Source organism: Myiozetetes cayanensis, unplaced genomic scaffold, assembly GCF_022539395.1.
Source record: "Myiozetetes cayanensis isolate MyiCay16 unplaced genomic scaffold, myiCay2020 scf2-11, whole genome shotgun sequence".
In the NCBI taxonomy this organism is placed as follows: domain Eukaryota; kingdom Metazoa; phylum Chordata; class Aves; order Passeriformes; family Tyrannidae; genus Myiozetetes; species Myiozetetes cayanensis.
Window position 1 is genome coordinate 78,689,163 of NW_026087411.1, and position 26,880 is coordinate 78,716,042.

Sequence of the window (26,880 nt, forward strand, 5' to 3'; positions counted from 1 at the left end):
TCTAAAAATGTTGCCTTGTTGAACTTCAATGTTGATGAAGAAAGCAGTATCACTAAATTTATTTTTCCTCCATAATCTAATAAACACAGATTACTCTTTTACTGTTAGCTGGTAGCATGTGTATTCTATGAGCTATTTGACCTCTTAATGTAACTTCCAAGTTCTTTTAGAAAAACATTTTTGGGCAAAGATGTATTTTTGGTGTTTGTCATTACACTTGCATAACTGGTCACTTCTGTTTCATGTCTTGCTTTCTTTTCATTCATTGGTTCCCATCGGAATTCAAGGAGATGAGGTGGTCAAATCTACCGGGTCTCTCACCCATTGTGAGAGGACAGCAGCAGTGAGAGAATCTGAATTTTAGGCTTCCTTGATACTAAAGTATTAAAGACCAGTGAGGTTAGTGCTTTAAATGCTTCATACTCGTAGCCTTTGAGCCTTAGCCTTTTATTTATATGAATATTTTAGGATTTTCAACAATTTTCATTATATTGAACAGAAAGTACAGGTACATGGAAATAATTGAATTCTTGGAAATGATTCAACTCTTGGCTTTCATTGCTTAAACCAACCCACAGTTCTTTTGCAAGGCTATTTTGTGTGGACAGCCTCAGTCTGGATGTCATCACTAAAGCCCATTGTCTAATGAAAATGCTGTCTAGCATGAGTAGGATAAAAGTTCCTTTTTGTGCAGTCTGTGGTCCCGTGGAGAATTGCCCATCACTCTCAGTGGAACAATAAGGCTAAAGGTTAAACAATGATACAGGTCAAATGAACAACGCTTTTCAAATGTTAGCACTCTGGGTGTCAATGCCTTGTCAGTTCTTAGACTGTTATCTAGTTTTAAAATGACAGCTTGTCCTAGAGAGATTAGAAAGAAGGTGGGTTATCTCTGCTGGAAGATTAAATGGTCTAAGATCTTCTTTAAAGTTTTCAGTCAAATCTGTGAACTGACAGATGACTTATTTTATTCTTTTAGTTTACCTGACATTTGGATTTTTACTTTTACTTCTTGAAACTGCTTTTGTTGTAGTTAAGAGAGGTGTAACGTTTAGAAGTTAGTTATACCAAAGGTATAACGCCTGTTGAGGTGCTTTGCTTTGAATATTTAAGTGTCTGTGAACCTCTGATGGTGCAGGAGATTCTCCAAGTACATGCCTTGCTGATGCTGATGTGAAGTATTTTGCAGGCAGCTAAGGCAGCTGTAAGCTGGTATTTGCATACCCTGAAAGAATGAACCCCAGTTAAAGGCAGAATATGCAGACAGAGCTCATCCATGTCTACTGAGAGAGCTGCTAACCCAGAACTGACTGGAAGTGATCACAAAGCCCTGTCTGGTGTTTCCAAGTTTCCTACAGACAACAATGTGGAGAAGCTTTGCTGTCATGGGAGAGAAGACAGAAGAATTCCATGACAGCAATGGCAGAAGCAAAAGTGTCAAATAATTTGTTTATTGGAGATCTTGAATTCCTCATCTCAGTGGAGAGGGAATGTTACCATCTGGAGAGGTTTTAATGCCAAAAAGACTTGTTTTCTCTGTTTTTGTTTTTATTTTTGTTTTGATTTTCTATGCCTTAAGGAGTAGCTTAATTGGCTCACCTTTCAATCCTACATTTCCTGACCTAGAGTTGGCAGTCACTCTTTGGTGTCTGGCCTACACCATAGTCCTCATTCCATCTGTTCTGTTCCAGGTTTTTGGCCTATTTATCATCGCATTGCCTTTTAATTATCTTCTAACCTACCTTCCCTCTACCATTTTGTTTCTGTTTTATTTCTTTATTTCTTAAATTTCTTCCTCACTTTGTCCAGTTCCATCTCCCCAAGAATGGAAAGTTAAATAGTGTAAAGGCACTATTGCCTTATTCCAAAATTGCCTTATTGCCTTAGATTCTTTTGTGCTGATGGTTATCTTCACTTGAATCTTCTTTTTGGAGTGACTTTTCTTCCAGTAAATGCAAATAATTATTGAGCTCAGGCACCTACTAAGTAAGTAGTGAATAAGAAGCTGGAAAAATATTACCTTATGCTTATACTAGAATTTGAAATCTTCACTTGGCAGCTGTCTTGTTCATTGTTTGAAATGGTTTTAGCATACGAATTGTAAAGGTAAGTACAGCCAGCCAGCCCAAGTGGAAGCTTTTGAAATTGTAATATGGAATAGATGACCAAACTGTGGTTCTTGATCTGAATGTAGGTTACTGCCACTTGAAATTCAGTGCTTGAACTGGTGCTGTTTCATGCAACCAGCTGCTGCACTGCAATGATGTGGATACTGTTTAGTAAATATAATTGCCGTCAGTTGGAGGATGAGGGTAGCACAGACTTTGTAGGCTGGGGCTGGTGGGGTGTCCAACTGCCTCTGACTGTACCTTTGCTTCCTGTGGGGCAGGAAGGCTGCAGTTACTTGCTTAGATTTGGTTTACACCCAAAAGTTTTCCCTCATGCTAGGGAAAATACTGACTCAGCTATGGCAAACTTATCAGCTTCCTTGCTTTGGTGGAGTCACTTAAGGAGACCCATTCACACACAGGAATGTGTATTCATTTCCTAGTGTAAGCAAAAGAGGATTAGGCTACTTGCTTTTGATTATTATTATTTGCGGTGTTGAAGGTCAGGTATAATATTTCAACACAGTATAATTTAGGTTAGGAAAAGAAAAAAGTTTTTTTGCTTTTGGTTTAAGAAATTTTTCACACGTTAGTTACATTTCACATTTTTCAGAAAGTGATCTACTGAAGTTAAAACAAACAGTTTCAAAGATTTCCATGAAAGATTATTTTCATAACTTGTGACCCGTGTTAGATATTGCTACTGGTACAAATTAAATTAATGTAGAATAATTCAGATGTGGAATATGTAATTAAATTATGGGTTGCCCAACTATAGTGTGGGAAAGCAAACAAAGAAACTAGTGGAAAAATAAAGGCATATGGATGAAGTGTTACACTTGGTGCACGTTGTAAGTTGAAACATCAGGACAGTACATATTCAGTTTAGCTTTTAGCATTTAAACTTTAGCTTTGAACTTCTCCTGTATTTTGTGCACTGGAAATACTGTATACCTTTAATAGTGTCTTTAACAGCGATTTCTACTTTCAGTTTTCTGGTGTATTACCAAACCAGGGAAATGCAAATCTGTTTGGACCTAATTGCCAGTTGGTATCCCAGTATGGGCAATTGAATTGGTATATTTGATATCTTCTGAATTAGTTAGAGGACTCAGCTGTGGTGACTAAGTGGGTCACTCCACTCATTAATTGAGGGGCAACTGTTTAATATTGTCCGTTGTGCCACTTCACAGCCTGTCACTTTCCAAACTGCCTCCTGGCAATGCAGCTCCGCAGGGAAGCCATCAGCCTTCTCCTGTTGGAATGACGTGCAAGAGACATGCGCTTAATTTGGATAAAATGAATAAAAGCACAAAGAAAATTGTAAAGATGAGGGTGACATTTAAAGAAATTTATTATGATGCAAGATTATAGGACGTTGCTGCTAGCTCTCCCTTTTCTTGTGATATACCCAATTTTGGAAAAAACCTTCCTATACAGAATTCATCCTTAAAATCAAGAAATAATAAAATCTCAGCATTTTACTCTTATGGCCTTTCAGTTTTAGTTTTGACTTTGTAGCAAATAAAGCCCTCAAGTGCCACTGCATAGCAGAAGAATCAGATGCTATTAAACGTCCAGAATATAATCTTAAACCTTAATTTTTGTGTTAAAATCATCGGTTCCCAGTGCAATATATTAGCCCACTTTGAGTCAGGCACTGTAACGGTAAATATATGAAGACTATATTCTTGAATATTTGTTTTATGTCTAATTGAATTATGGTATATACAGTTTTGTCTTTGTTATTAGGTCTTAGTAGAAATGCTTTAAAAAAATCCTTAGTTATCTGATTTAATTAAAACAGACCTGTCCACATTCTTGACAACCAGAGACTAGATTATGTTGTAACAGTTGACACAGGGGCTGGGTAACAGATAAACCTTATCAAGTTTTTAACATTGCAAGATCATTTAGAGAACATATTAAAATTTACTTGGTCCCATTGCACTCAAGTCAGTGTAATTTTTTCCTTTGACGTCAGAACTACTGAATGTAGTATTTGGTCTAACCCAGCACATTAGGGAGCTTGTAAACAGCAGTGTTAGAACCTTGCTCAGTTGAAGACAGCTTGTAATAGACTTTACTGAGTGTCTTCCATCCATTCAGGAATGTCATAGATTGCAGATAATTTGTAACTAAGTCAAAGAATGTGCTAATGGAACCTTTTAAATCTCCTTCAGCTCCAACAGGACTGTAATCTCAGACAGGTGTGTTCTGCCAGGTAGGAGAGCATGGGAAAGTGATGTGGACGTAATCCCAATTCCTAAAAGAAAAAAAAAAAAGAAAGTACCTTGCAGGTTGAAATAGAGAACTGTCAAGAGCACAGACAATGGTCAAGCTATGAAATATGTTGCTCTGTTTGCTCTGTTTCTTCATCAGGTAAAATAAATATGAAATATTGCTGTTTGGCACGGGCATTACCACACAGCTTTGAAGAGTCCATGTCTCTCTTATTTTGAAGCTATCACAAAAGTCAATTAAAATTTCTTGAAGCAGCCTATTTCTCTTATTTGAAAGAAGCATTTGAAAACATCGTAGTTAATTGATGTCAGTTTCTCAATTGTGTTTTTGAGAAGAGATTGACAATGAGAAATGCCTCATGCTTATTTTGAATTCAGGAATGCAGATGTGCTGTCAAATTAAGCATTAATACACATAGTGCTTGTGTTATTCTTGGATATTGTTTTGAATATATTAGGTACCTGACCTTTGGAGTTACTCACTCAGAACCAGCACACGGATGATAGCTCAGTGGGGCTCTTACTCAGTGTGCTCTACATTTTTCTAAAATGTTTCTATCCAAATAATTAAAAGACATGGTATGAAGCTAGTGTTATTTTGTATTGAAAGAGTGCAGTTAATGAATTAGCTGCAAAACCAAAAAGATATTAAAAAAAAATTAAAACCATCCAACTTGATTCTCTGCCACCCTCACAATATATTTTACTGTTGTTCACAATGACATTTCTTCCCGTGTGGATGAGTAATAAAAGCAAGCTAGTGTGGTTCTTAGACCTTAACATTGGAGGTTGCATCCTAACACAGACTACAGTGACTTCCAGCTAAACATGTATCTGGCAGTTGCTTTTCTTTGACGTCTTTTAGAGGCATAGTAGAAAAGATTTAAGAAGCAGCTTTCAGATGATATATATGGCTTCTCTTAAATTCTCTATGAAGAAAGCAGACTATAACACTCCCTTGTGAAACTGGCAGCAGTTCTAGTAGAGATGAGGAAAGCACTGAAAGTCCAATATGTGGAGTAACTTGTTTTTTTCAGAGGTGCATCAGTCATGACACAAAGCAAGTTGCAGACAGAAGGAATAAATCTCTTTGGCTTTAGTGCTTGAAGGTGTTGCTCATTCCCTATCAGATGTGTATAAACTGGGATTTCTATTGCCATCCTGTTCTGGAAAGAATATATAAACTTCAGTAAAGACTTTTCTGCAGAATTGCTCTTCTAAAAGATAATGAGGTGTTGTGTCATTATTAGAATGCTAATGACCAGGCAGTGGTAGTTTGGTTCCTTGTCAGTTGCCAGCTGTGAAATTAAATGGGCAAATGGTTGAGGAAGACACTCTGCAGTTCTGGTTCTTTGAATTACGATGTTATTTTTGGTCTGTGGCCTCCTAGCATCAAGTCTTCAGAATATTGGCTTTTACATCAAGACATCAAGGAGCCTGGGAGCCCTGCAGGTCACACTCTTAGCCAGGAATCAGAACACTTGGAGCTGAAGTACAGATCGCAGGTGCTAGTGCTAGCTGAATCTGCAGCCTTTCAACTTCATCCACTTAGAATGCAGGAGGGCCATCAAATGAGAACATGTTTATAATACATCTGAGAGGGCTCTTGTAGCTATGAGGTAAATAAATGTTTGTTTCAATGCTCCTGCTGAGTTTCTAGCTAGTTGTAGACCAGAGGAGAGTACGTAGTTGCCGGAGCAAACCCAGGTAGAATTAGGTCACCTTCCTTCCTCTCTGTGCATGCACCTGTCTGTTGCCACTTCATGTTATTTCAGCCTTGTTGCTCACGCTGTTACTAGTGCAGAGCTCGTGGAGGTTCAGTGGAAGTGTCCAGGTGAATTCTTGGCCTGCTGCAAAAAGCTGTACATGGGAGAGGTGACTCCTGGTAAAGCTGGCCACCCACAAAGTGCTGGGAAATACTAACAAGTGAGCCTACTGTGAAAGGATTTCTTCTTGCCATTATCTCTGGTTAGAACAAATTAAAAAACTGTCAATAAACATTTTTTGTGGAATATGAATTTCAGATTCAGTGTCTTCTAACAGTGTTTTGCTACATGAGCTGTTAGGACCATATGTATTTGAATACCATGAGTGATGCTCTAAAGGGTAAAGCAGTGTACTCAGTACAGGAATGCTTGCTAAAGGTTGATAAAGGAGTGTAGAGAGGAAGCTATGCATATTCCTCTTTGTTACTAGAAACTGGTCAGTCTGTGAAGCTAAATTCAGTATTACTTAACGTGCCTTTGGTCAAGCTTTAAAATGAGAGAAACATACCTTGAACTCTTTCTTTTTTGGGCTACAAATTTCCCATCCTTAGCAGGTCTTTTGTGCTGGGTTCTGGTTTAGTGTGTTTAAAATTATTAAGGTAGTTCCCTTATGGAATTCTTAAATCGTATTTCAGTGACCAATTGTAGCCACTGTGTTTTTGTTGTGGCTGTTGGCTATTCCTACACCTAACAGATGGCACTCACGTACACTGACAAGCTGTGGGATAGCCAAGCATTACTAATAAAACCTATCACATGTTAAACTTGACCTGACATTAATCAAGTTTTGAATGCTACAAATGATTCATTGATAATAATTAGTCTCTTGATCATATTAGTGAACATCAGTCTCACATTGCTGCCATTATCTGCTCTCATTCTTACAGGGAAAAAATCCATTGCAATAATTAGGTGTTTTTAATGTATTTTGAACCAATATGTTCTGTATGGTTAACTTGGCAAAGAGGTTATTTTTAGTCTTGCAGGATGATTGATTTCAGAACTTCTAGTAAATTAACAAACCAAAGGCTTTCCATAAAATAGTATTTTATAAAAAGTAGATATTTTTAGATTTTATCAACTGAAAAAAATTCTCATGTCTTTACACAGTCATTTGGTATATTTTTCATCGCAGTATGATTCAGCTGTTGCCACAGATTACACAGTTTAAAATAGTTGGGATTTTGTTAAACAGGTGAACCTTTCAAGTTTACTTTTTTCTCTTCTTGTTTAGTACTGAGTTATTGGGTGACATCAAGTGCTTTCAAAATGTACTTATTCATACAGTTTGCAGCGTTTTTTCTGTTTTTATCTTGAATTAGCATCTTGAGTGGATGGCTGTTTGAAAGCTAGGATTTGAGCTTTGAGCATAAATTTTTCTAAAGGATTCTCATCCAGTTTTCCAGCCCTGATTTTACAGCCCAAGAGAATGAAATTTCTTTTTAAGTAATAAGCAAGTGAGAATTTTGTACTCCGTGTTCCTTTTGCGGTTAGGGCAAAGTAGATAATTTCACTGGTTTGCTGAAAACGTAGCAGTTATTCTTCAACATGTGTTGGTTCCTAATTAGCATAGGACACTTCTTTTAGCGATTACTTGTTAGGGAGCTCAGTTTTTAATTTATTTTCTACAGTTTTTGATCCTGCTTTTCCTTTATGCATATTTTAGACCATTAGCGTGGGTCAGGAAATATTTTATAACTTCATGCTTTTTTTTTAGCATATTAGCTTAATAACATTTAATATAAGCTGTGGTTTTCTGACTGTACTGTGTTACCATGATGCATTTCCTTTCTTGCCTTTTGGTGTTGGTTTCTTAGCAAACAAAAATGCAAAGTCTTTTAATATAGCCAAATACAGTGAATAATAGAGGATGAATTATAGAATTGGAGTTTACTCTGCTGTGAAGATACATTTTTACCTCACTTATTTGACCTAATGTAGCATATCATACTTTGATTAGGAAATCAGACTAATGCAAAGGAAACTGAGTCATGTTAAATTATTAAAAATCTACTCCTCATCATTTTGATATATGATTTGGAAGAAAATTGTATAAATGAGAGACAGATTATTCATGGGTTTATGAGGGAAGTAAATGTTAATGTTGAAGCAGAAATCTTTACTTGTATGACTTAGTGTTGTCATACTCCTGAGACCATGGGCTGTGATTTCAGGACCTTCACAGTTGCTTGGAAGGAGCCTCTTTGAGTAAAGCAGCAAGTTGTAATGAGCCATTGGCTGGTGAAATACTTTGACAAGTGCTCATGTATCCAGAGATCTCCTTGAAAGGAGACTCCCCTGGAGGAAAACAGGGAGTGCATATTTTTCTTGCTACTGTGGCTCCTCTAGAGTATTCTGTCTATTCTAGATGGGATGGTTTCAATTGATTAATAAATGGTATCTGTGACTTTTGATGAGACATTATTGAAATATTTCAAGACATTATTGAAATAGTTGAATAGTCACATCTGCTGGTGAAATGTTTGAAATGTGAAGCTTGTTCCTTTTACTGAAAAAACCTCGAAGAGATACCGTGGGCAGTGTCTAAATAGAGGAAAAAGGGAAAAAAATTGAAGGATGAAAAGAATTACTGAGAAATAGGCATTAATTTTTAAATTACACATGCAGTACTTCATAGGACAGCTTAATGAAGATTGTGGTTCTCCCATCACAGCATGGTGTAATTTGAGATTGCACAATTTTCCAAAAAAAATTAGTTGTCACTTGAACATATCACCTGAAGAGGAATTTAAATATGCATGAGAGGAGAGGGTTTCATCCTCATAGCTGTCTGAAAGTTAGTCTGAACTGGTGATCCAGGCTATGTCTGGTTTGGAGCAGGGAGGGAAGCAAGCAGTGGAACTGCCAGAGATACGTCTTTGATCATTCCCCATCTGCCCCCAAACTGTTAATTTACATTAGGTTTGTTTAGGTTAACTGTTTCTACTTGTAATGCAGTGCTGGGTGAGGTGATTGGCATCCTGAGTATGAAAAAGATAAAAGTCTGTGTGGATTCAGTTTGAAGTGTGTTTGTCGGTTCCCCCCCTCCATTTTTCAGAAGCTGTGTGTTCTCTTTAATTCCAAAAACCATGAATCCCCCACACTCACTAAGGGCTGTATTGAAAGTTTTGCTGTATATTTGTAGTAATGTCAATCAATGAACCAAAATCAAAACTTCTCTTAATGCTTTGTTTTGGGCTCTATTTCTCTTAAAATATGAATTACCCAACTTTTGTTTGTGGGAAGTTTTGAGATTTTGAGTTTTATTTTTAAGTAATATATGAAACCTTTTCCCCTGCTTACGTAGTTACTCACATGGTATTTTTTGTTTTGAGACTGAAAGCAGCTGTTCAGTTCTTGATACCTACTCTGCTTTTAGAAACAAAACAAACCAAAAAAGACACGATTCTGCAGGACAGGGGAAAGATTCTGGTGAGAAGGAAGGAGCGGAGACCACAGCCATAGCTTAGAGGACCATCCTCCCTCACCTGACATTAAGCTGCATTTTGATAATATTTTTGAGCATTGCACAGCAACCTGTTTATAATCTGAACAGAAGCTTATATCCCACTGACAGCATGCTTAATTCTTTTCCAGGAGGCCTCCTTTTCAAAATGTAATGTTTGAAAGCTGGAGTTTAGAACGTTAGTACTTTGAATGATGGCTCCATCATTGCCTGATACAGTTTGATTTTTTTGAGGGGGAAACACTATATTTGGGATGAACCTGAGGCAGACAATTTTTACATTATTTTAACTGACCTTAACATAGAAATCATTCTGTGGGATTTCTGATGTAATTCAAAAACAGGATTTATGAAGATTTATGTTGTAGGTTATTTTCAAAATATTTTTTTCTACCGTAGCAGGGGAGATCCAGATTTCAATTCTGATTTTTAAGAAAATTAGTTTTGTTCAAAAGGAGTTTAGTTTTTCTGTGTTTAGTTGTTTGGGTTTTGGTTTTTCGGTTTTTTTTTGTGTGTGTGTTTTTTTTTTTTAACTTAAATCCAGGAGAGTTACCCAATAGAAAAACAGATCTTCAGCTGGATTTGCGATTTGTAGATCCTTTCTTCAAACACTTCTTTGTGTAACAATAGAGATAAATTCTGTCTTGTGAATTAGCAGAAATACGATTAAAATATTTCTCTTGATAGCAGAAGCATTAAATTCAGGTGTCTATTACTGACTGTTGTTAAATCACTGTATATTTGAAAGCCCTCGTACGTCTCCCTTTGTGTGTAAAACTTTTTGAGATGTCTTAAATATGCCATCAACCAGTTTTAAAGTAAATCATTTTTATATTGAACTTGGATAATTAGGAGCTCATGGAAGAGTGTATACTGAGATGTGACAGGGCTGTTGAGGAGATTGTCATGTAAAAATAAAAAATACAGCAACTGTCAAAAACGATGAAACAAATTCATGTAAAAATAAAAGAGAAGTGATATCCTATTTTAAAATCAGAGTAGTCCATCTCTTTTTAGAGAAGGGTAAGGAAAGGGGTGATAATTGTTTCCTTTTTAAAAAGGTGAACTTGTGAATCTTTTTCTGAAGACTGTATAACAAGTTTAAAGAATGTGTAGTGTCTAGAGGGACCTATGACCTCATGTTTATAAAACTCAACAGTTGCCAGTGTGTGAGAATTACTTTGTCACTGATGGTGAAGTCTGTCCTTTAAGCCAGGCTAAAACCTAAGTCGATGAAGATGTTGGCTCTGGGAAGTTGGGAATGACAGTATACTCATGTCTGAAGGTGTTTTTACATCCTGGCTAACTGACAATTTGGTTTGTAGTTTATTTGTAACTAGTACTTTTGAGTGAACTATGTTCTCTTTCACAGCTTTCTCCATAGAGTGAACAGGTCAAGATGATCAGTAATTTGAAGGTGGCTCTGGAAAACTGCGTGGGGACTGGTGCAGGCAGAGTTGCTCTAGATTGACTTGGAACTGAATGAAGCATATAGCAGTTCTGAAATTGAAAAAGCGTGGAAAATGGACATATGTTTGTCTTGTATTATAGCATTCAAGGGATTTATTCTTGTACCATCAAGTATTTCATGAGGCTAACAAGCAATGTCAGTTTTGAATCAGAATATGGACAAAATGGATAGCGATATTTGCATATTGTGACACAGGAGATCGATAATCATTGCGTGCAAGGCCCGTGGCCAAATTATTTTGTAGGAAGTCAGTATGACTTTGCAGAGTCATTGTTATGCTTTGGAATTTACATAGCTCTCACAGTGTGTTGAGTTTCCATGAGTTGGGGTTTTTATCATAAGGGGAAGGAAAAAGCCGGTTCTTAGTGCTGCCTTGGTGACATACTGCTGCTCCTCATCTCAGTGGTTAAAGAGCAAGGATAAATCCTGTTACTTGTCATACAGCTCTACTCAGTCCATGCAATTATACCATTCTTTTGCTTAGAGGAATGTTATTAGATGTAGCAGTGATTTTTCGTTTTTGTTAAAAAGTAAAAAGTTTTAAATAATAAGCTGTAGTACGAGTACATGACTTATTGCAGTGTTCACGGAGAAGCAGGAAACTGCCAGATGTGAACAAAGGGAGTCACAAGTGGAAATAGATGCCACAAGGTTAGAAGGAATTGGATGCCAGAAGAACTGGTTCACATGCATCATTTACCCATCTTTTATAAAATGTCATTGGGATGCATTGCACTTTGTCTGATCCCTGGCAGTCATCCCAGTCAAGCAGGTGTGCCATTTATCATGGCACCAATTAAAAAAGAGTGTTCTGTTCAAGTTAATTAGAAATTTTAACATGTGGAACATTGAACAACATTTTTTAAAAGATCAACCATGATATTTGCATTGTAAGTTCATAAACCAACCCCCCTTTTTTTTAGTGTCAAAAATACTTGCTTGTATGTCAAATATTCCTTTTCTACTCATTTTCCTGTCATTCCAAACTTTATGCAATATTCAATACCCATGTATCCTACTGTTCACATGCAACATCCCAGTAGCTTAATTCTCAAGAAAATTTGTATGGGAAGAGGGTTAGAGAAAATTTCCATCCCTTCCTTCCCTCCCTCAAATTGCACATCTTTTCTAGTCAAAATTCCTTTCTAGGGTGTTATACATGTAATTGTCCTAATGAAAATGAAAGTAACATAACTGAGAATGAAAGCAGAATAACTGGGAGTACAAAGAAGTGTTGTACTTCTACAACAAACCTGTTGAGGCTTGTTCTGGTTTTAAAATCCTTTTTTCTTTGATATCTAACTGACACTTCAGAAGAGCTGTCTGAGTGACAACAGTGTGGACCTCCAAATTGAGTACATGCTCTAGTCCGAAACTGGGTGGCAGCTTGATGAGATGGATTGCCTTGCATTTTATAATTCAGGTGAAGCAGTGAATGAAAAGGAGTATCGGAATGTATTTCTGCAATGGTAAATTTTGAATTTATATTTTCCTCTCCATTTATCAAATTGTAATAGGAGTTTTCTAAATGGAGTTTTCTAAAACTGCATATGGACCAGAGTGGAGAGAGTTACAGGCCAAACAGTGCACAATAATAATTTTATGCTTTTCCATGTGCTCCAAAATAAAATATTATTTCTATATTCTTCAGTTTTATTTTGGGAAGGAATGCATAATTCAGTTGTGTAAGCTCCAACACCAAATTAACTGTGTCCTCAAGTTACAGTTCCCTTAATAACTTCAAATAAGCAGAAACAGAGGTGATTGGTTTTTCTTTGCCCCTTTGGTTAGGGCCTTTTAATGAGCTAGCTAGAAATTTATAAAAAGTATAGTCTCAGCTAATTTGAAGTTTGTGTTTTAATTTTTAAATATTGTTATTATTATTCAGAGAGAGGTGTTTTGATACTTGAATTTGATGAAATAGTTTTGGTGTGTTTTTTTGATTTTGAAGCATATTCTTATTACAGGTTTCTCACTGCCCAGTCAGTCTTGGAACTGCAAAGTCACCTTTCAAGTGATCTACAGAAACTTAGCTTGTGTAGAAATTAAAAACCCCACATTTTTAAAAATTTTTTTACATTTCTTTAAGTATTTTTCCAATGCATTCACTGCTCTGGTGAAGCAAGGACTACAATGAATATATGAAAGAATTTGGATCATTTATTGTTATTTTATGTAGACATATGGTGGCAGATTCATTACACTGTGTGCCTCTGCTGTAAATTTCAAAATAACAACAGATAAACGTGAACTACAGCTTCCAAGTAGAGGCTTTCTCTAGTGTTTCATTGGGAGATTTCTTACTCCGAATCAAATATTCTTACAGTATTTTATCACTTGAGAGTACTTTTGTAGTGTGTTTTTTCAATAAAGTTGTATCTAAATGTTGAATAGTGAGAACTTTATTTGTTGTTGGAACTATAGGCACAAATATGCTAATGACTGCATAAGAAAAAATATTTTTTAATAGCAAAATGATCTGTGCAAGCAGTTATGGGTTTTAGTGAAATATGTTAAATTATTATTGTTTGAAATATTTGGGCATCGCCTTTGATCCATAAAACATATAAGTGCATTACTTTTAGTTGTACAGCCATAGTAGGATACAAATGTTAATTCTCAACTCCTTTCATACTTTTGCTCTTTACTGACTTCATTTGAATAATTTAGTCATAATTTGGTCAGTGGGTCATTGAGTTTAAATTGGACTCTAGAGAGGAAACAGCACAAAATTAGCAGACCAGGCCAAAATGATGGTTTTAAAATTGACTGTGATTTACTGAGTTCTGTATTTGCTATGTTTTATCACTTTGTGGTTACATATACATCAAAGCTTTTTCAAATGTTACTAAAAGCACCTACAACTTCAGGATAGATTCTTTGTCTCTACAGTAAAATATAAATAGAAATTAATAAAGAGGTATTTTGGTAATTCAACTGATTTTTACTGTTACTTGTCAATTGTAATTCTTCTTCTTTATTTGCTTTTCCTTAGGCAGGTCATAATTTATTATGGAAGTATATCATTAATTCTCATAACTGTTGACTAGCTGGTTTCAGTAGTTTGTTTAATTAGATGTTTTTCCTCTAGTAAATGCATCTTGATGGATGTATTCACCTCCATATGGAATTCAGTCTTTGAAAGTGTAAATCAGAATATTCAAGATTCAAATTAACTCAGAGTTGTTTTACAGTTGTGTAGCTGTGTTACTGGGTTATGCCCTAGTTAGGAAGTCTATCATACATGAATGTCCTGAAACATGAATGATGCCCTGAAATATTTTTCAGTAGATAATGTCAGTCTACAGTAAGTGCTACCTGTGTGTTAAAGTGGCAAATGGATTTTTTAATTTGCCCACAAATTACTTCAGTGTCCTGTATCAGAATTGATATTTCTTCATCTCTTAGTGTATAGAATCATCTTGGTTTCTAAGTATTTCTTTTTGGACAGTGGTGTTTTCCTTGAATTGAATTTGTTTTAGCCTTGAGTATTCTTTGTAAAAACTGCTACTTTGTTGACATAGCCGTTTCCCATGCTTTAGTTTGGGTAGAGTTTACTAGCAAATGATTGCAGTAGAAGGGTATAATCTGCTTTGATGTGCAGTCATCACAAATGAAATATTTCTCTATGGAAAAAAGATTTCTTTGCCTTTTGTTCTACAGCTCCTGGAAGGAAATTTTGCCAGAGAAGTTAGCCATGAGGTGGATGGACTAATATTTCAGCCTACAGGAGTAAGTAGCGTAAAAATGGATTTTTTTTCCCTTCATTTCATCACAGATGAAATTCCCACTCTCCCTCTCCACTCATCCTCCCATCTACTCCCTCATCTTTGTTTCGATCAGGATCACTTTGCAGTGTTGTTTCTGACTTTTCCAGTTCCTCAAAGTACTAAAATTCAACTGGTTTCTATCTCATTTGTAGTATGTGTGACTCCTTATTAACTCATGGTGGTAGTTTTCAGGAATCAGCTCATGTTTTTTTAGTGTATATACTATGATGTGCTGCTAAATAAGGCAGATTTTTATATGACTGCATGAGTTCCATGAATTTTTCAAACATTGATTTGAGCTATCATATTATTTTGCTTTCTCAAGGATGTTCAGACATAAAAATTTCATTAAAATTTGTGACTTATGTTGTCTTAATTGCAATTGAAGCATGATAAATTCTTGAACCGTGTCTGCCAGTATACAGGTATATGAGTGAGCTGGGGAAAAGTCAGCAGAAGAACTGTAGACAACCAGAAAAAAAAAAAAAGGTAAATGGTTCTCAAGATGCACAGGTGGCTTTAAAGGAAGTCAGTAGCCTGGCCTCGTTCATCCTATTACTGGTCCTGTTGAGTCTGATACAGGGGATACACTGCAGTGTGTGTTGTTTATTGGCAGAGATCATGACTGTAACATCATCCATCTTGACTTTTTTTTCTTAGCTTGTAAATCATTGGATGGTTTGGGTTGGAAGGTACCATAAAGATAACCTAGTTCAGACCCCTGACAAAAGGACACAGGGACACCTTCTGCTAGACCAGGTTGCTCAGAGCCCTATTCAACCTGGCCTTGAACACTTGCAGGAATGGGCATCCACAGCTTCTCTGGGCAACCTGTTCTGGAACCTCATGTTCCAGAACCTCGTCACCCTTATAGTAAAAAATTTCTTCCTGATATCTAATCTAAAACTGCCCTCTTTCTGTTTCAAGCCATTCCCCCTTGTCCTATCGCTACATGGCCATGTCAAAAGTTTCTCTCCATTTTCTTGTAGACCCCTTTAGGTACTGTGAGGCTGCTATAAGGTCTCCCAGGAACCTTATCTTCTCTAGGTTGAACATCCCCTACTCCCTAAGCCTGTCTTTGTAGGAGAGGTGCTCCAGCCCTCTGATCATCTCAGTGGCCCTCCTCTAGACTTGTTCCAACAGGTCCATGTCCTTCTTTGTTGAGGCCCCAGACCTGGACACAGCACTCCAAGTGGGATCTCTGAAAGCAGAATAGAAGGGCAGAATCACTTCCCTTGATTTGCTGGCCATGCTTCTCGTGGTGCAGCCCAGGATGTGTTTGGCTTTCTGGGATGCAGGCTCACGTTGCCAGCTAACGTTGAACTTTTCATCCACAAACACCCCCAGGTCTTTCTCCACCCAGCTTATACTTTGCTTGGGATTTCCCTGACCCAGGTGCAGGACCTTGCACTTGGCCTGGTTGAACTTGGATGTTTGCACTGGCCCACCTCTGAAGTCTGTTAGAGTCTTTCTGGGTGGCATCCCTTCCCTCCAGCGTGTCTACTGAATCAAATAAAGAATTGTTTTTGATTATTTCAAATTTGGCAGATATTTCTATCCTTTCCACAATTATTTGTGGAAAATACATGTATTTAGTTTTCCAGTTAAAACAGTTTTCCTGGTCTACTTCCTATATTGTAGATCTTAGCAAGGAATGGTGACACTCCAATCTGGAAATAAGATTAACTTCTCTATTTCAAGTTCTATATCAGCTGATTATTCACAAACCAATGGAGCAATTAGACCACATATATTATTTTTTTCTTTTATTATGTAGCTATTTCAAATTTAAAGCAAAATTGCTAGGGTAAAGAAAGTTCATAGTTTCATAGGAAGTCCTGATGATATTGTTAAAATCTAAAGCAATTGTAAAGGTTTCTCTGGATATTAGAGGTTAAGCCATGCAGAGTTACTACACATAAATCTGAAATTGCCTTTTCTAGTTCAGATGGACTTTCTGAAGAATGTGTCTCTTTACTGTTGTTACAGGAAATCAATATGCGATATGTTTTGTGTTTCTAGAACTTGTGTTTTCTCATTTAACATACTGAAAAATTTATAACCCAACTAAAACCTAATTTTCCTTCTGAAAGATACTTATAAAGGTTTTTCATCTTTAATGTATTTGTTTAGTCTAATTTAATGTTCAAAATTTAGTATTTCTCAGTTTATGGAATGTAAGTTTGTTTCATCTGTTATTAATAAACCTGATTTTCCTGGATGAAACAATATGCAGTTTTCTCAGTGTGGTGACTTTTGTAGTTCACAAAGCATAAATAATATATTTAGAGTGAAAGATATTATTGTAGACCTGTTAATTGGGAAATAAGTAGGAAAAGGATGAAGCTGATAGAGATAGCTGATACTGCTTTTTTATTTTGTGTGTTACAGAGGAAATAAATTAATAGACAACAATACAAGGGCAACAGTATAACGGTGCATAAATGACCTCTTGAGAATACTAACTGAAATAATTTTTTGTTGCAATTAAATGCATGATGTATTACTTTTCACAGAGAAAATAACAACCCCTTTTTGTTGATTGAGGTAGAAACCAGTTTGTCTCAAGTACAGAGACCATGGCAAATCCAGAAGCAAACGGTTCTTAACAACCATTTTTATTGACATAATTGATCCTACAGAAAAAAAACCCAGAAATGATACTGCATTTTAGAAGATCAGGGAAATTTAAGAATGTCTTTTGAGAGCTCCTGAAGTCTCACGTGTGTTTTGAGGAGACGAACACAAAAATAGACAGGAATCGGAGTAAAATCACAAAGAACAATAAAGTGGCTGTAGAGGAAGATGAGTGAAATGTCACCATTTACAGACAGAAATTTTTTTGTAAAATACCCACACTTTCCATATTTTTAATAGTTGAAACAAAATGCAGAACATAGCTATCTAATATAAAAAATATTGAGCTTATTAATAGTTTAGTCTGTTTGAAAGTCTTTTCTGTGTTTCCTCTCCCCACCTACCCCATTTACTCAGAGATGTTCCCCTTGGTCTGTGCTCTTATGCAAAGGTATCTAGACCTGAGTATATGGATGTATTCTCCACCAGTTATAGGCAGCATTTGTACTGGGAGTCAACATGGATGGAGAAAAAATATTTTGTTGATTTTAAGCTTGGTTTAATTTTGATTTGTAATAAAAATAAAAATGCCTCAAATGATCTGTGAATAGGAATTACGCTTTTAGCCTCTAAGAGCTCTGGGTTTTCTCACTTTTCTCTTTGGTTTGAAGAGATTTGACATCAAGTGCCTCTATACTAGTTCAGCTTTGAGAAATTGGCATGTTTTAATAAAAAGGGATTTGTGAAAAAGTTTTACTACTGCATATAGGGTTTCACTTGGATACAAGAGGGTTTATTTTCTTCTCTTAGTCTTTCTATCTGAACTCATATTATGAATAGCAAGGTTCTTATACTGAAGAAGAAATTGTTTTGCACTGTGACTGGTGATGGTAGAAGCAACGATAAATGAGGAGATAATAATACTGAGCAGTATTATTCCTAACTAATTAACCAGTTACTCAAGTTCCTTACATTGGTTGTTGCCTGGGGTATACAAGTGCCTAATTTCACAGTGACAGTAGCAAGGCAGTGACTGAGGCCTCCTTCTTCCCCCTTCCTCCCTTTTCAGTCTGAAAGCTTTCACAGATCATGAGGAGAGCATGTTTAGTGGAAGTGATGGAAATTTTTGCCTTGTTTATGATTTAAGAATGCTTTGTAGGTAATTTAATGTGATGTGTGCTTCTTATGCATCTCCTACCAGACTCTTTAACAACTTCCAAATGTTTTCTTACTATTATTTCTCTTATTCCCTTTGTAGTCTTTTCCTTTCCTCTTTTCCTTTTCATAGAATCATAGAATTAACTGGGTTGGAAGAGACCTCTGAGATCATCAAGTCCAACCCTTGATCCAACCCCACTGTGATTACTAGATCATGGCACTCAGTGCCACATCCAGCCTCATCTTAGAAACCTCCAGGGACGGTGAATCCACCACCTCTCTGGGCAGGCCATTCCAATGCCTGATCACACTCTCTGTAAAGAACTTCTTTCTAATATCCAACCTAAACCTCCTCTGGCAGAGCTTAAACCTGTGCCCTCTTGTCCTAATGCTCTTGTCATGCATTCTCATTATCCAACAGCCTGTTTCCCACATTCTGTTTGATTTACCTTCTATGTTGCATCTTCCTAACACTTCTTTTCCTTGCCTCATTTTCTACCCATCTAAGATGCTACCACTATAATTCCCATATGCCTAAGTCAGTCCCATTCCATCTGATCAGATTTCTGATCCCTGTGCCTGTACCGGGTTGGCAGGGCAGGGACCAAAGCTGAGTGCTAATTAGGAGTGAAACAGACCAGCAGGAAACTTCACTCTGGGATCATGCCCCAGACAATGAGTGAATTAGTTTGAAGGTAAAATCCAAATGCCTTATTCACAGATTCTGAGAGCCTGTGCTTCCGTAAAGACTGGAAACTTCCAGTCCTTTTTTTTTGAAAGGCTACTTTAAAACAGCAAACTTCTTGCATTTGTTTTAGAACACTTCAGTTTGCCAGCCTGTGGGTTTTTAATGAAAATCTTTGAAATAGCCTCCTCTGATGGCAGAATTGGCTTTCTGACCTATGCTCACTCATCAGTGAAATTAATTTTATTGTGTGCCTTGTAAATCATACCTTTGCTAGACATCTCAGATTGTCTGATTTTATGCTAGTAATCTCTTAATAACCAGCTTTCTCTCTGGCTTAAACTGTTGCTTTTCCCTAAAAGCGTGTAGGAATTATTTTCTTACTCTAGCCAACTAAAAGAAGGTTTGCTGGCCATCAGTTAGGAACGCCTAATGACAGTTTTTGAACATCTGTGGAAAGCTTGTATCACAATTTATTATCTTCTGTTCTGTTTTTGCCTCCTGAGCTCTCTGATGTTTTTGCATTGGCTCAGTCTGATTTCTGTTTCGGTACTTTGCTGTGCTTTTATTATGGATGTGAAATTAAGTCCAGTTATGTGGATTTGGGATTTTTACAGGGAAGGATGAAGGGCAGCTGCTAAGCTCTGTTCTTCTAGGATAAATGTTATTTTAAATAATTGCAGAGTTATTTAACACATAACTTTCCATACTGAATACTAGTATAAAGATTAGCCTTTAAAATGAAAGAATAATGGACAGGTTTTTATAACTGACTAACATTGCATGAGTCGTTAATATGTCTTCCTTCCCTCCCCTTGGCAGACTTTGTGGTGATCTGAAATGCTTGATTGCCTGTTAATTATTTGTGCTATTACCATTGTATAATAGGCTGTGTTATTTTCTGTCACTGTAAAAGTTCACCCGAAGTCACTGAAGTTAACACTGAATGAAATATCTCCAATAGATGCCACCTAATAAAGTATCTCCATTATTTCTTTCATTAAGCAGTGCCAGCTTTTCCTAAAAAATCCTGTACAATTCATAAGCCTTTTCTTCCACAGTATATATTTTATCAAGTGGTCTGTGCATTTTTAAACATAGACCAAGCCAGTTGCTGGCTTATTTCTGAAACTCAGACATCTTGTTTACCAGTGAAGGGGCATCAATCATTGTTACATGTTTCTCTTGCAGTAGCAAGTAATGGCTTTAGATAGTCTCAGATATAGTCTCAGTACTAAAGCTGATATATAAAGGCTTAGGAAGAATCATATAATAACATATATTTTCGCTTCTAAGAAATATATATGTTTCTGGATTTAGCTTTCTAATTTTGCATTGATTCATGTAAGATTTGGAGGCAATGGAATACAGTAGAATAGAATAGACTGTTGCAGTTGGAAGGGACCTACAAGGATTAACTAGTCCCAGCTGTCTGAGCACTTTAAGGCTGACCAACAGTTAAAGCATGCTGTTAAGGGCATTGTACAAAAACCTCTTAAACACTCACAGCTTTGGGGCATTAACCACCTCTTCAGGAAGCCTTTTGAAGTAAAGAAATGCTTCTTGATGTCCAGTCTAAATCTCCCCTGGCTCAGCTTTGAGCTGTTCCCACATGTCCTATCACTGCGTACCAGGGAATACAAATACAATTTGTTACCAGATGCTAATATTTTGTTTTTCTCTAGAGTTTGCAGCAGAAGGAAGGAGAATCTAGAGAGAAAAATTTTCATCAGTCTTTGTGCTGATCCACTCTACTAAAACCTCTTATGTATCTTTAGAATATCTCTTTGCTACATGTGATTTCTTCCGTAAGAGGAATGTTCATGACTGAATCTGTTAACTAGTCAGGGTATGCTGTTGTCATGTTAGTGTGTTTTTTGTGCAGTTGTAGGTTTTCCTTTAACAGAGAACTTGCTGTCAATCTCCTGAAATGCCACTGAGCTTTGCAACTCTTTTTTGCCTATGAATAGTTGTTATATTCAATTTCCATGGCAATGTTGCTTGCAATTCATCTCTTAAATAGCTAGTCCTATCTCAAATATACCATTCTATCATCTGCTTTATGAATATACTCAAAATTTATTAGCGATACAGAGTATTTCTTTGAGAGATTTTCTGTGACCATGCAAGTAAAATTTTTACACCAAGTCACATTTGTCTTTGCTGTCTTGAGGTGATCTGTTTTCTAGCTTTTTTTTTAAGAGAAGAGAAGAAAATTAAGAAACAATAACAGCAGAAATGCTAACTTAAACACCAGTAAGTAAGGTCTAATAATTTAATTACAGCTCATTCATTTTAATTATTTAGACTCCTAGATACAAGTAACATGATTTTTAAACACGTTAGATTTTTATGATTTCCACTTTCAAAGAACCTGAAATAATTTCCACCTCAGGAAATCTGAACATCTCTTACAGGTGTAAACTCCTATATCCATGGTTGAAAAAAAAATGGACAAAAAAAGAGCGCATCCCCTCCTCTCCCCCACCTTTATGAGTAATTTTTAGCTCTGAATATAGGGAGGTTGGGGTGTAACAAAAGTTTTTCTTGTTTAGCTTTCTGCTCTTGGTCCTCTAGTACATTAGATTGAGATGCAAAGGTATTTGGTGTTTGCCAGAATTGTTTAACCTGACTTCCTTTTTGTGTCTGCCTGAATAGATGTCACTGCCCTGAGTCTGATTACCTAAAGAGAGTGTTAGTTTTAATTGGTATGTTATCTCATTTGTTTGCTAATGACCTATACCGCCTGACATTCTCTGATTTCTCAGGCTGCGTTTATGGGCCCCATTTAAATAGGTTCTTGAACTTCTGTTGTGCAGTTTAATCATTCTGCCTGCCAGTGGCATTAGGAAAGATCTTTTTTACATTATGTGTACTAGTCATCCTCAGGATTGTCAGTTGACATTAATATGGTGGTGTCTGTGCATGTGTTGTTTAGGAGAAGAAAAATAGAAGGCTTTTTCTGGGTGCTACTGTTCTGAATGTTGGGAAATTAAAGACGTAGAATTGTCATTCATAAAGGCTTTCAAATACGATTTTTGCATAGCTTCTTCATCTCAAAGCTGGATGTCAGGGAGTTTGATGAGTGCACTTGCTATCGTGCTCCTAATTATGTCAGATTGGACATACTTTCTAACTAAAGTAGATAAGTGTTTGGAATATATACTGTAAATATGATTTTGGGTGAGAATACCAACACAGTCATTCAGCTTTTGCAAAACATACCTGCTTATAAAAGGGTAAGTCTCTGTTCCACAAATTGTATTGATTTATGTGTGTTGTGCAACAGTTTTGAAAAACCAATCTCTTTTATGGCCAGATAGGGAAATCTAGGAGAGGTTCTACTTTACATCAGTGAGAACTCTTTACTGAATCATCTGAGCAGTTGATTCATCTCCTGATGGTTAACATAGGCTAATGAAGTGGCCACTTGTCTTCATGGCAGTGTTTCAACTCATCCTGAATTTTACAGTAATCTTTCCAGGATTGAGAAGTTATTAGATCAGGAATGACTTGGAAACCGGACAATGTAGTGGTACGTGTTTTGTCAACACTCTCTTTTCTTCAGATCCCAGCATAGGTATCCATAAACAAGAGTGCCTCATGTGATTCCTTTATACTTTTTCTGTCAAACTGAAAAGATTCGGCAAAGTATCTGGAAGAACTATGTTGTTGTGATTATTTTCTCCCAGTACTGTCTTTAGAACATGACAACCAACTAACCTCTTAAGTTTCCATGAAGGTCCTTCATACAATGTTTTTATTTTCTATTAGTCATGAGTATAGTAGTAAAACAAAACTAGGGGTATCTGAATAAGGCAGAATATTTGCTGGATCTTCGTCCTGATCTTTTGGTGTAAGCAGTAGCCAAGCATTTCAGGAAAATGACACCTGTACCCTAGATGTGAGAAAGCAAAGTGGCTTTCAGAGGTGTATCAGCACTTGTATTGTGGTATCTGGCTGGACAAAACAGTTAAAGACACTTCCTTTAAATAGTAGAATGTTTTGCTCTACATTGCTCTGTTATTCATAATTTGCAACGTTTACTGGGTCACTGTTCTTAAAATGAGTGGAATTGAAAATGGATGATAAGTATAACAAAGAAATTAACTGAATTTTTTAATTATAAAAATAATTCTGTTAGGTAGCATTTATTATTAGATAAACCTTTAAAGGTAACTGTATATTTGGTGACAGCACATATTAAAGTATTCATATGCATGGTCCTGTGCAAAACAGTAGCTCTGCAAGGCTCAGAGGTACCTGCAGAATAGTGTTCTGTACTGAAGAAGTACATCAGAACACAGTTGTGATAGTTCAGTCTTGTTTTGACTGACAGTAACTTTAGTTTCAGTTGTGATTGTACTCCCTGTTCCATTCATTAGTTCTCCTAGCCTTTGACATTCCCAAGATAGAGAACCAAGTCCATTAAGAGTGCAAGTCTTGAGCTTGATATGAAAGCTAGAAATTGCTTTTAAGAAAACTTCATTTTCTTCCACTGACATGCGTGTGAATAATTTAAATGTGATTGTATCATACAAGTTAGTACTCTATAATCTATTAAGTACAGTTAAAAGGACAGTGATGGACTTCGTGCCATAACTGTAGAAGTCAGAGATCAGAAACCTGATGAAAATTTCTTATGTAATTAGTGCAGATATTCCTAAGGCAAAAGCTTACTTTCTTTTAAGGCTGCTATTTGTGTTTCTGAAATGAAACTCACATTTTCTCCACGTTACTTTAGAAGCTGTCCGTGAAATAGAGGAATGTACAACTGCAACATGTCTACTGGTTCATTCCAGAAGGGGAAAATGATTAGGAATCTTAGCTGGAAATATCCCAGATTTCGAATTTGCAGAGGTTGTGTACGCTTTGAATTGTTCATTAAAGAAACAGTTAGTACACTTGTTACATTCTATCTGAAAGTTTTGACAAGTTTGAACTGACAAACAATGTTTCCAAAGTGTTTGTTTCCAAGCAGTGATCATTAGAAATCCCAAGAAATCCAGTATCTGTATATTCATTCAAGCACTGTAATGAAACGTGTTTTATGCAACACAAGATTCTCTAGAGAGAATTTTTAACTTATGAGAGCAATTAAAATATGTCTTTGGGACTTGTCAGACAGTGAATTGATTTTGCCATTGTTAAGGGAAAATATGGCTTGTTCTGCTGGTAATGAGGAAAAGGAACCATAGAGGAATGAAAGATAATTCTAAATAGTTTTGGAAACACTCAACTGTTTAACAAACATAAGTTTATCACAGGATCCAGAGCTCATAGGATGAGTTCAAAAAACAGAAAAAAAACCCCTTGCATGGTTAACAAAGCCTTTTGTTGTTCCTTTGGCCTTCATGTGTAAAATGTAAAGTTTATTTTTCTATCTAAATCTGTTCTGCAAGATGTGTGATGCATATGATGGTGAGGAAAAATGTAAGTTTAGTTAGAGATGAGAATGGCAGAGGTCAGTATTTGCTAGTTTTTAGCCAGCATACTCCTTTGTAGCTGTCCTCGCATCAGCTAAAGTCAAGCAAAGCAAAATCAGATTTGGCTTTTGGGGGTGGTTCTTCCTGCCCCCAGATGGCTCAAAGGCCAATAGACAAAGAAAGTAGGCACACCTGTTATTGCTTTGTGTGTTATTTAGAGAATACTTTAAAAAGTGTCAGGTTTAAGTAATACAGATTTTTCTGTTAGACAAATATGTATTTATATAGTGCACTATGTCAGCTATATTGTATTTCTGAAACCTTCCATGCTTTTTTTTTTTCAGAGCTTCAGATTAACATGCTTTTGGAAGAATATGTTTGATTTTTTTAAGTAGAATCAGGATTAGTCTTTAAAATATAGAGCACACTACTATTTCCATGTATGAAGACTGTAGGAAATACACCTCTCCCTTCTATTAGATAAGGTGTAAAAACAAACCTGAAGATTTTCTGTGTAATTTTTCAGATATGGGATATTGGTAAAGGTTTTTTTTTATTTTCAGGCAGCTTAAGTAATACAGTCATGATGCTTTCTTCATTGTTACAGATTTGGTTTAAACTTTACATTTCATTAAAATATTGGAACCAGTAAAGAACATGAGTCCAACTTTTTATAATTTGCATATGAACAAGAACAACCAGGTAATTTTGTGATTGTTTGTTCACATTTTAAAAGAACTGCAGGATAAGCTATATTTTCTATGCTTGCTGTACTTGTTTATGCAAGACCTGGTATTTTACTTGCAGAAATGTCATGGGTAATATATTTTTGTATATTTGCACTACTGACCCTTTTCAGTTTCTGGGTGGCACAGATGCCTTGTCAGGGAAGTGAAACCTAGCATTGGTCATCAGATCAGAAAATGGGCTGGTAAGCATTGCTGTAGAATAAATCAGGATTTTTTTTTTTTTTTGGAGTGCACAGGTAGTGCACAAACAAGACCTAATTTGTCAAATAAATTGTTCATTGAAAATCATTCCCATGGCTCTGATTACCATGTACTATGTTGGTCCATCTGCATGGAGAGCAGCTACAATGCTAGTAAGAGTCTTTGTTCAGCTGGTTTTGAGAATTTTGGTTGCTGGGTTGGTTGGTAAAAAATTTAAGATTCTGTATAGCTGCAGGTAACAAGGGTTGCTTAGGTCCAATTATGAAGTGTGTCTTTTTATCCTGTAGCTCCTTCAATGGGTTTCATGCAAGATGCTCTTGCACATCTGACAGTTGTTGCATGAAGTCGGAGAGTATAATGGGAACCAGCTCTAATATAATTATTCTTTATGGTACCATCAGTCTCTTGGCTTTTTTTTCAAAAGACCATATTAGTCAGACTTGCTTTGTCACAGTTAATTAGTTTGCCCTTACACTTATGTTTGACTTTGGCTTTGATACTGCATGCTTGTGAACTATTAATGTCTTTAATAAATCTTTACAGCTGCTAGATATGTGGAATGTTATGGAACAAATACTAAATGAAAACTGGATTTAAGCTAATACCTTCCTTGGAGCGTGTTAGAAATTAAAGTGGTTAGCTACAGTACCACAGATGATGTTACTATGGAGAGAGCTTCTGTTTCCATGACATTTGCATGCATATTTTGCTAGGCCTTCAAAAGAAGTAGGGTTCTGTCCTCTATCAAATTTGGTTGATGTTATCCCATTACTTCTGAAACTCTGCAGTGTCTCACTGCAAACGTATATGAATTAATTTCTTAAGAATATTAATGGTGACTGACCAGGAAAAAAGTGGAGGGGGAAAAAGTTATTAGAACTTGTATCATGCATAAAGCAATTTCTTTTAATAGTATTTTTTTACTAGAATAGATATTTACTAGAATAGATATTGATGTTAATTGCATATATACAGGTCTGTTTGTATACGTTATAGTTGCTTAGAAAAGCCTACAGCTGTCAAAGAAGTAAAGCAGAATTTTGCTGGTTTTAGAAAAAGATTATGTTTAGCTGTACAGCTAATGGTTTTTTACTCTGAGAACTGCCTTATACTGGAGTGGAATTTTGAATAGCAGTAAAATTTTAAATCAAGTCACGATGTAGCTCACTGTTTAAGAATCAGTTATTGGCCTAGGGGTAAATTGCAAAAACTAATTTTTCCTAGGATGAAAGAAGTGCTTTTGAGACATGAAAGTCTTGG

At 36.3% G+C, this 26,880-nt stretch overlaps 1 protein-coding gene across 1 annotated transcript in view; it reads left to right on the forward strand.

Annotated features, from left to right (window-relative positions):
• The window catches only part of RNGTT (RNA guanylyltransferase and 5'-phosphatase), a 180,054-nt gene that overhangs the window by 73,177 nt on the left and 79,997 nt on the right, over positions 1-26,880 (forward strand). Inside the window, exon 12 of the mRNA XM_050315090.1 lies at positions 14,718-14,786. Within this exon, the coding sequence (XP_050171047.1) occupies positions 14,718-14,786 (69 nt within the window). The remainder of the gene's footprint in view (positions 1-14,717; positions 14,787-26,880) is intronic.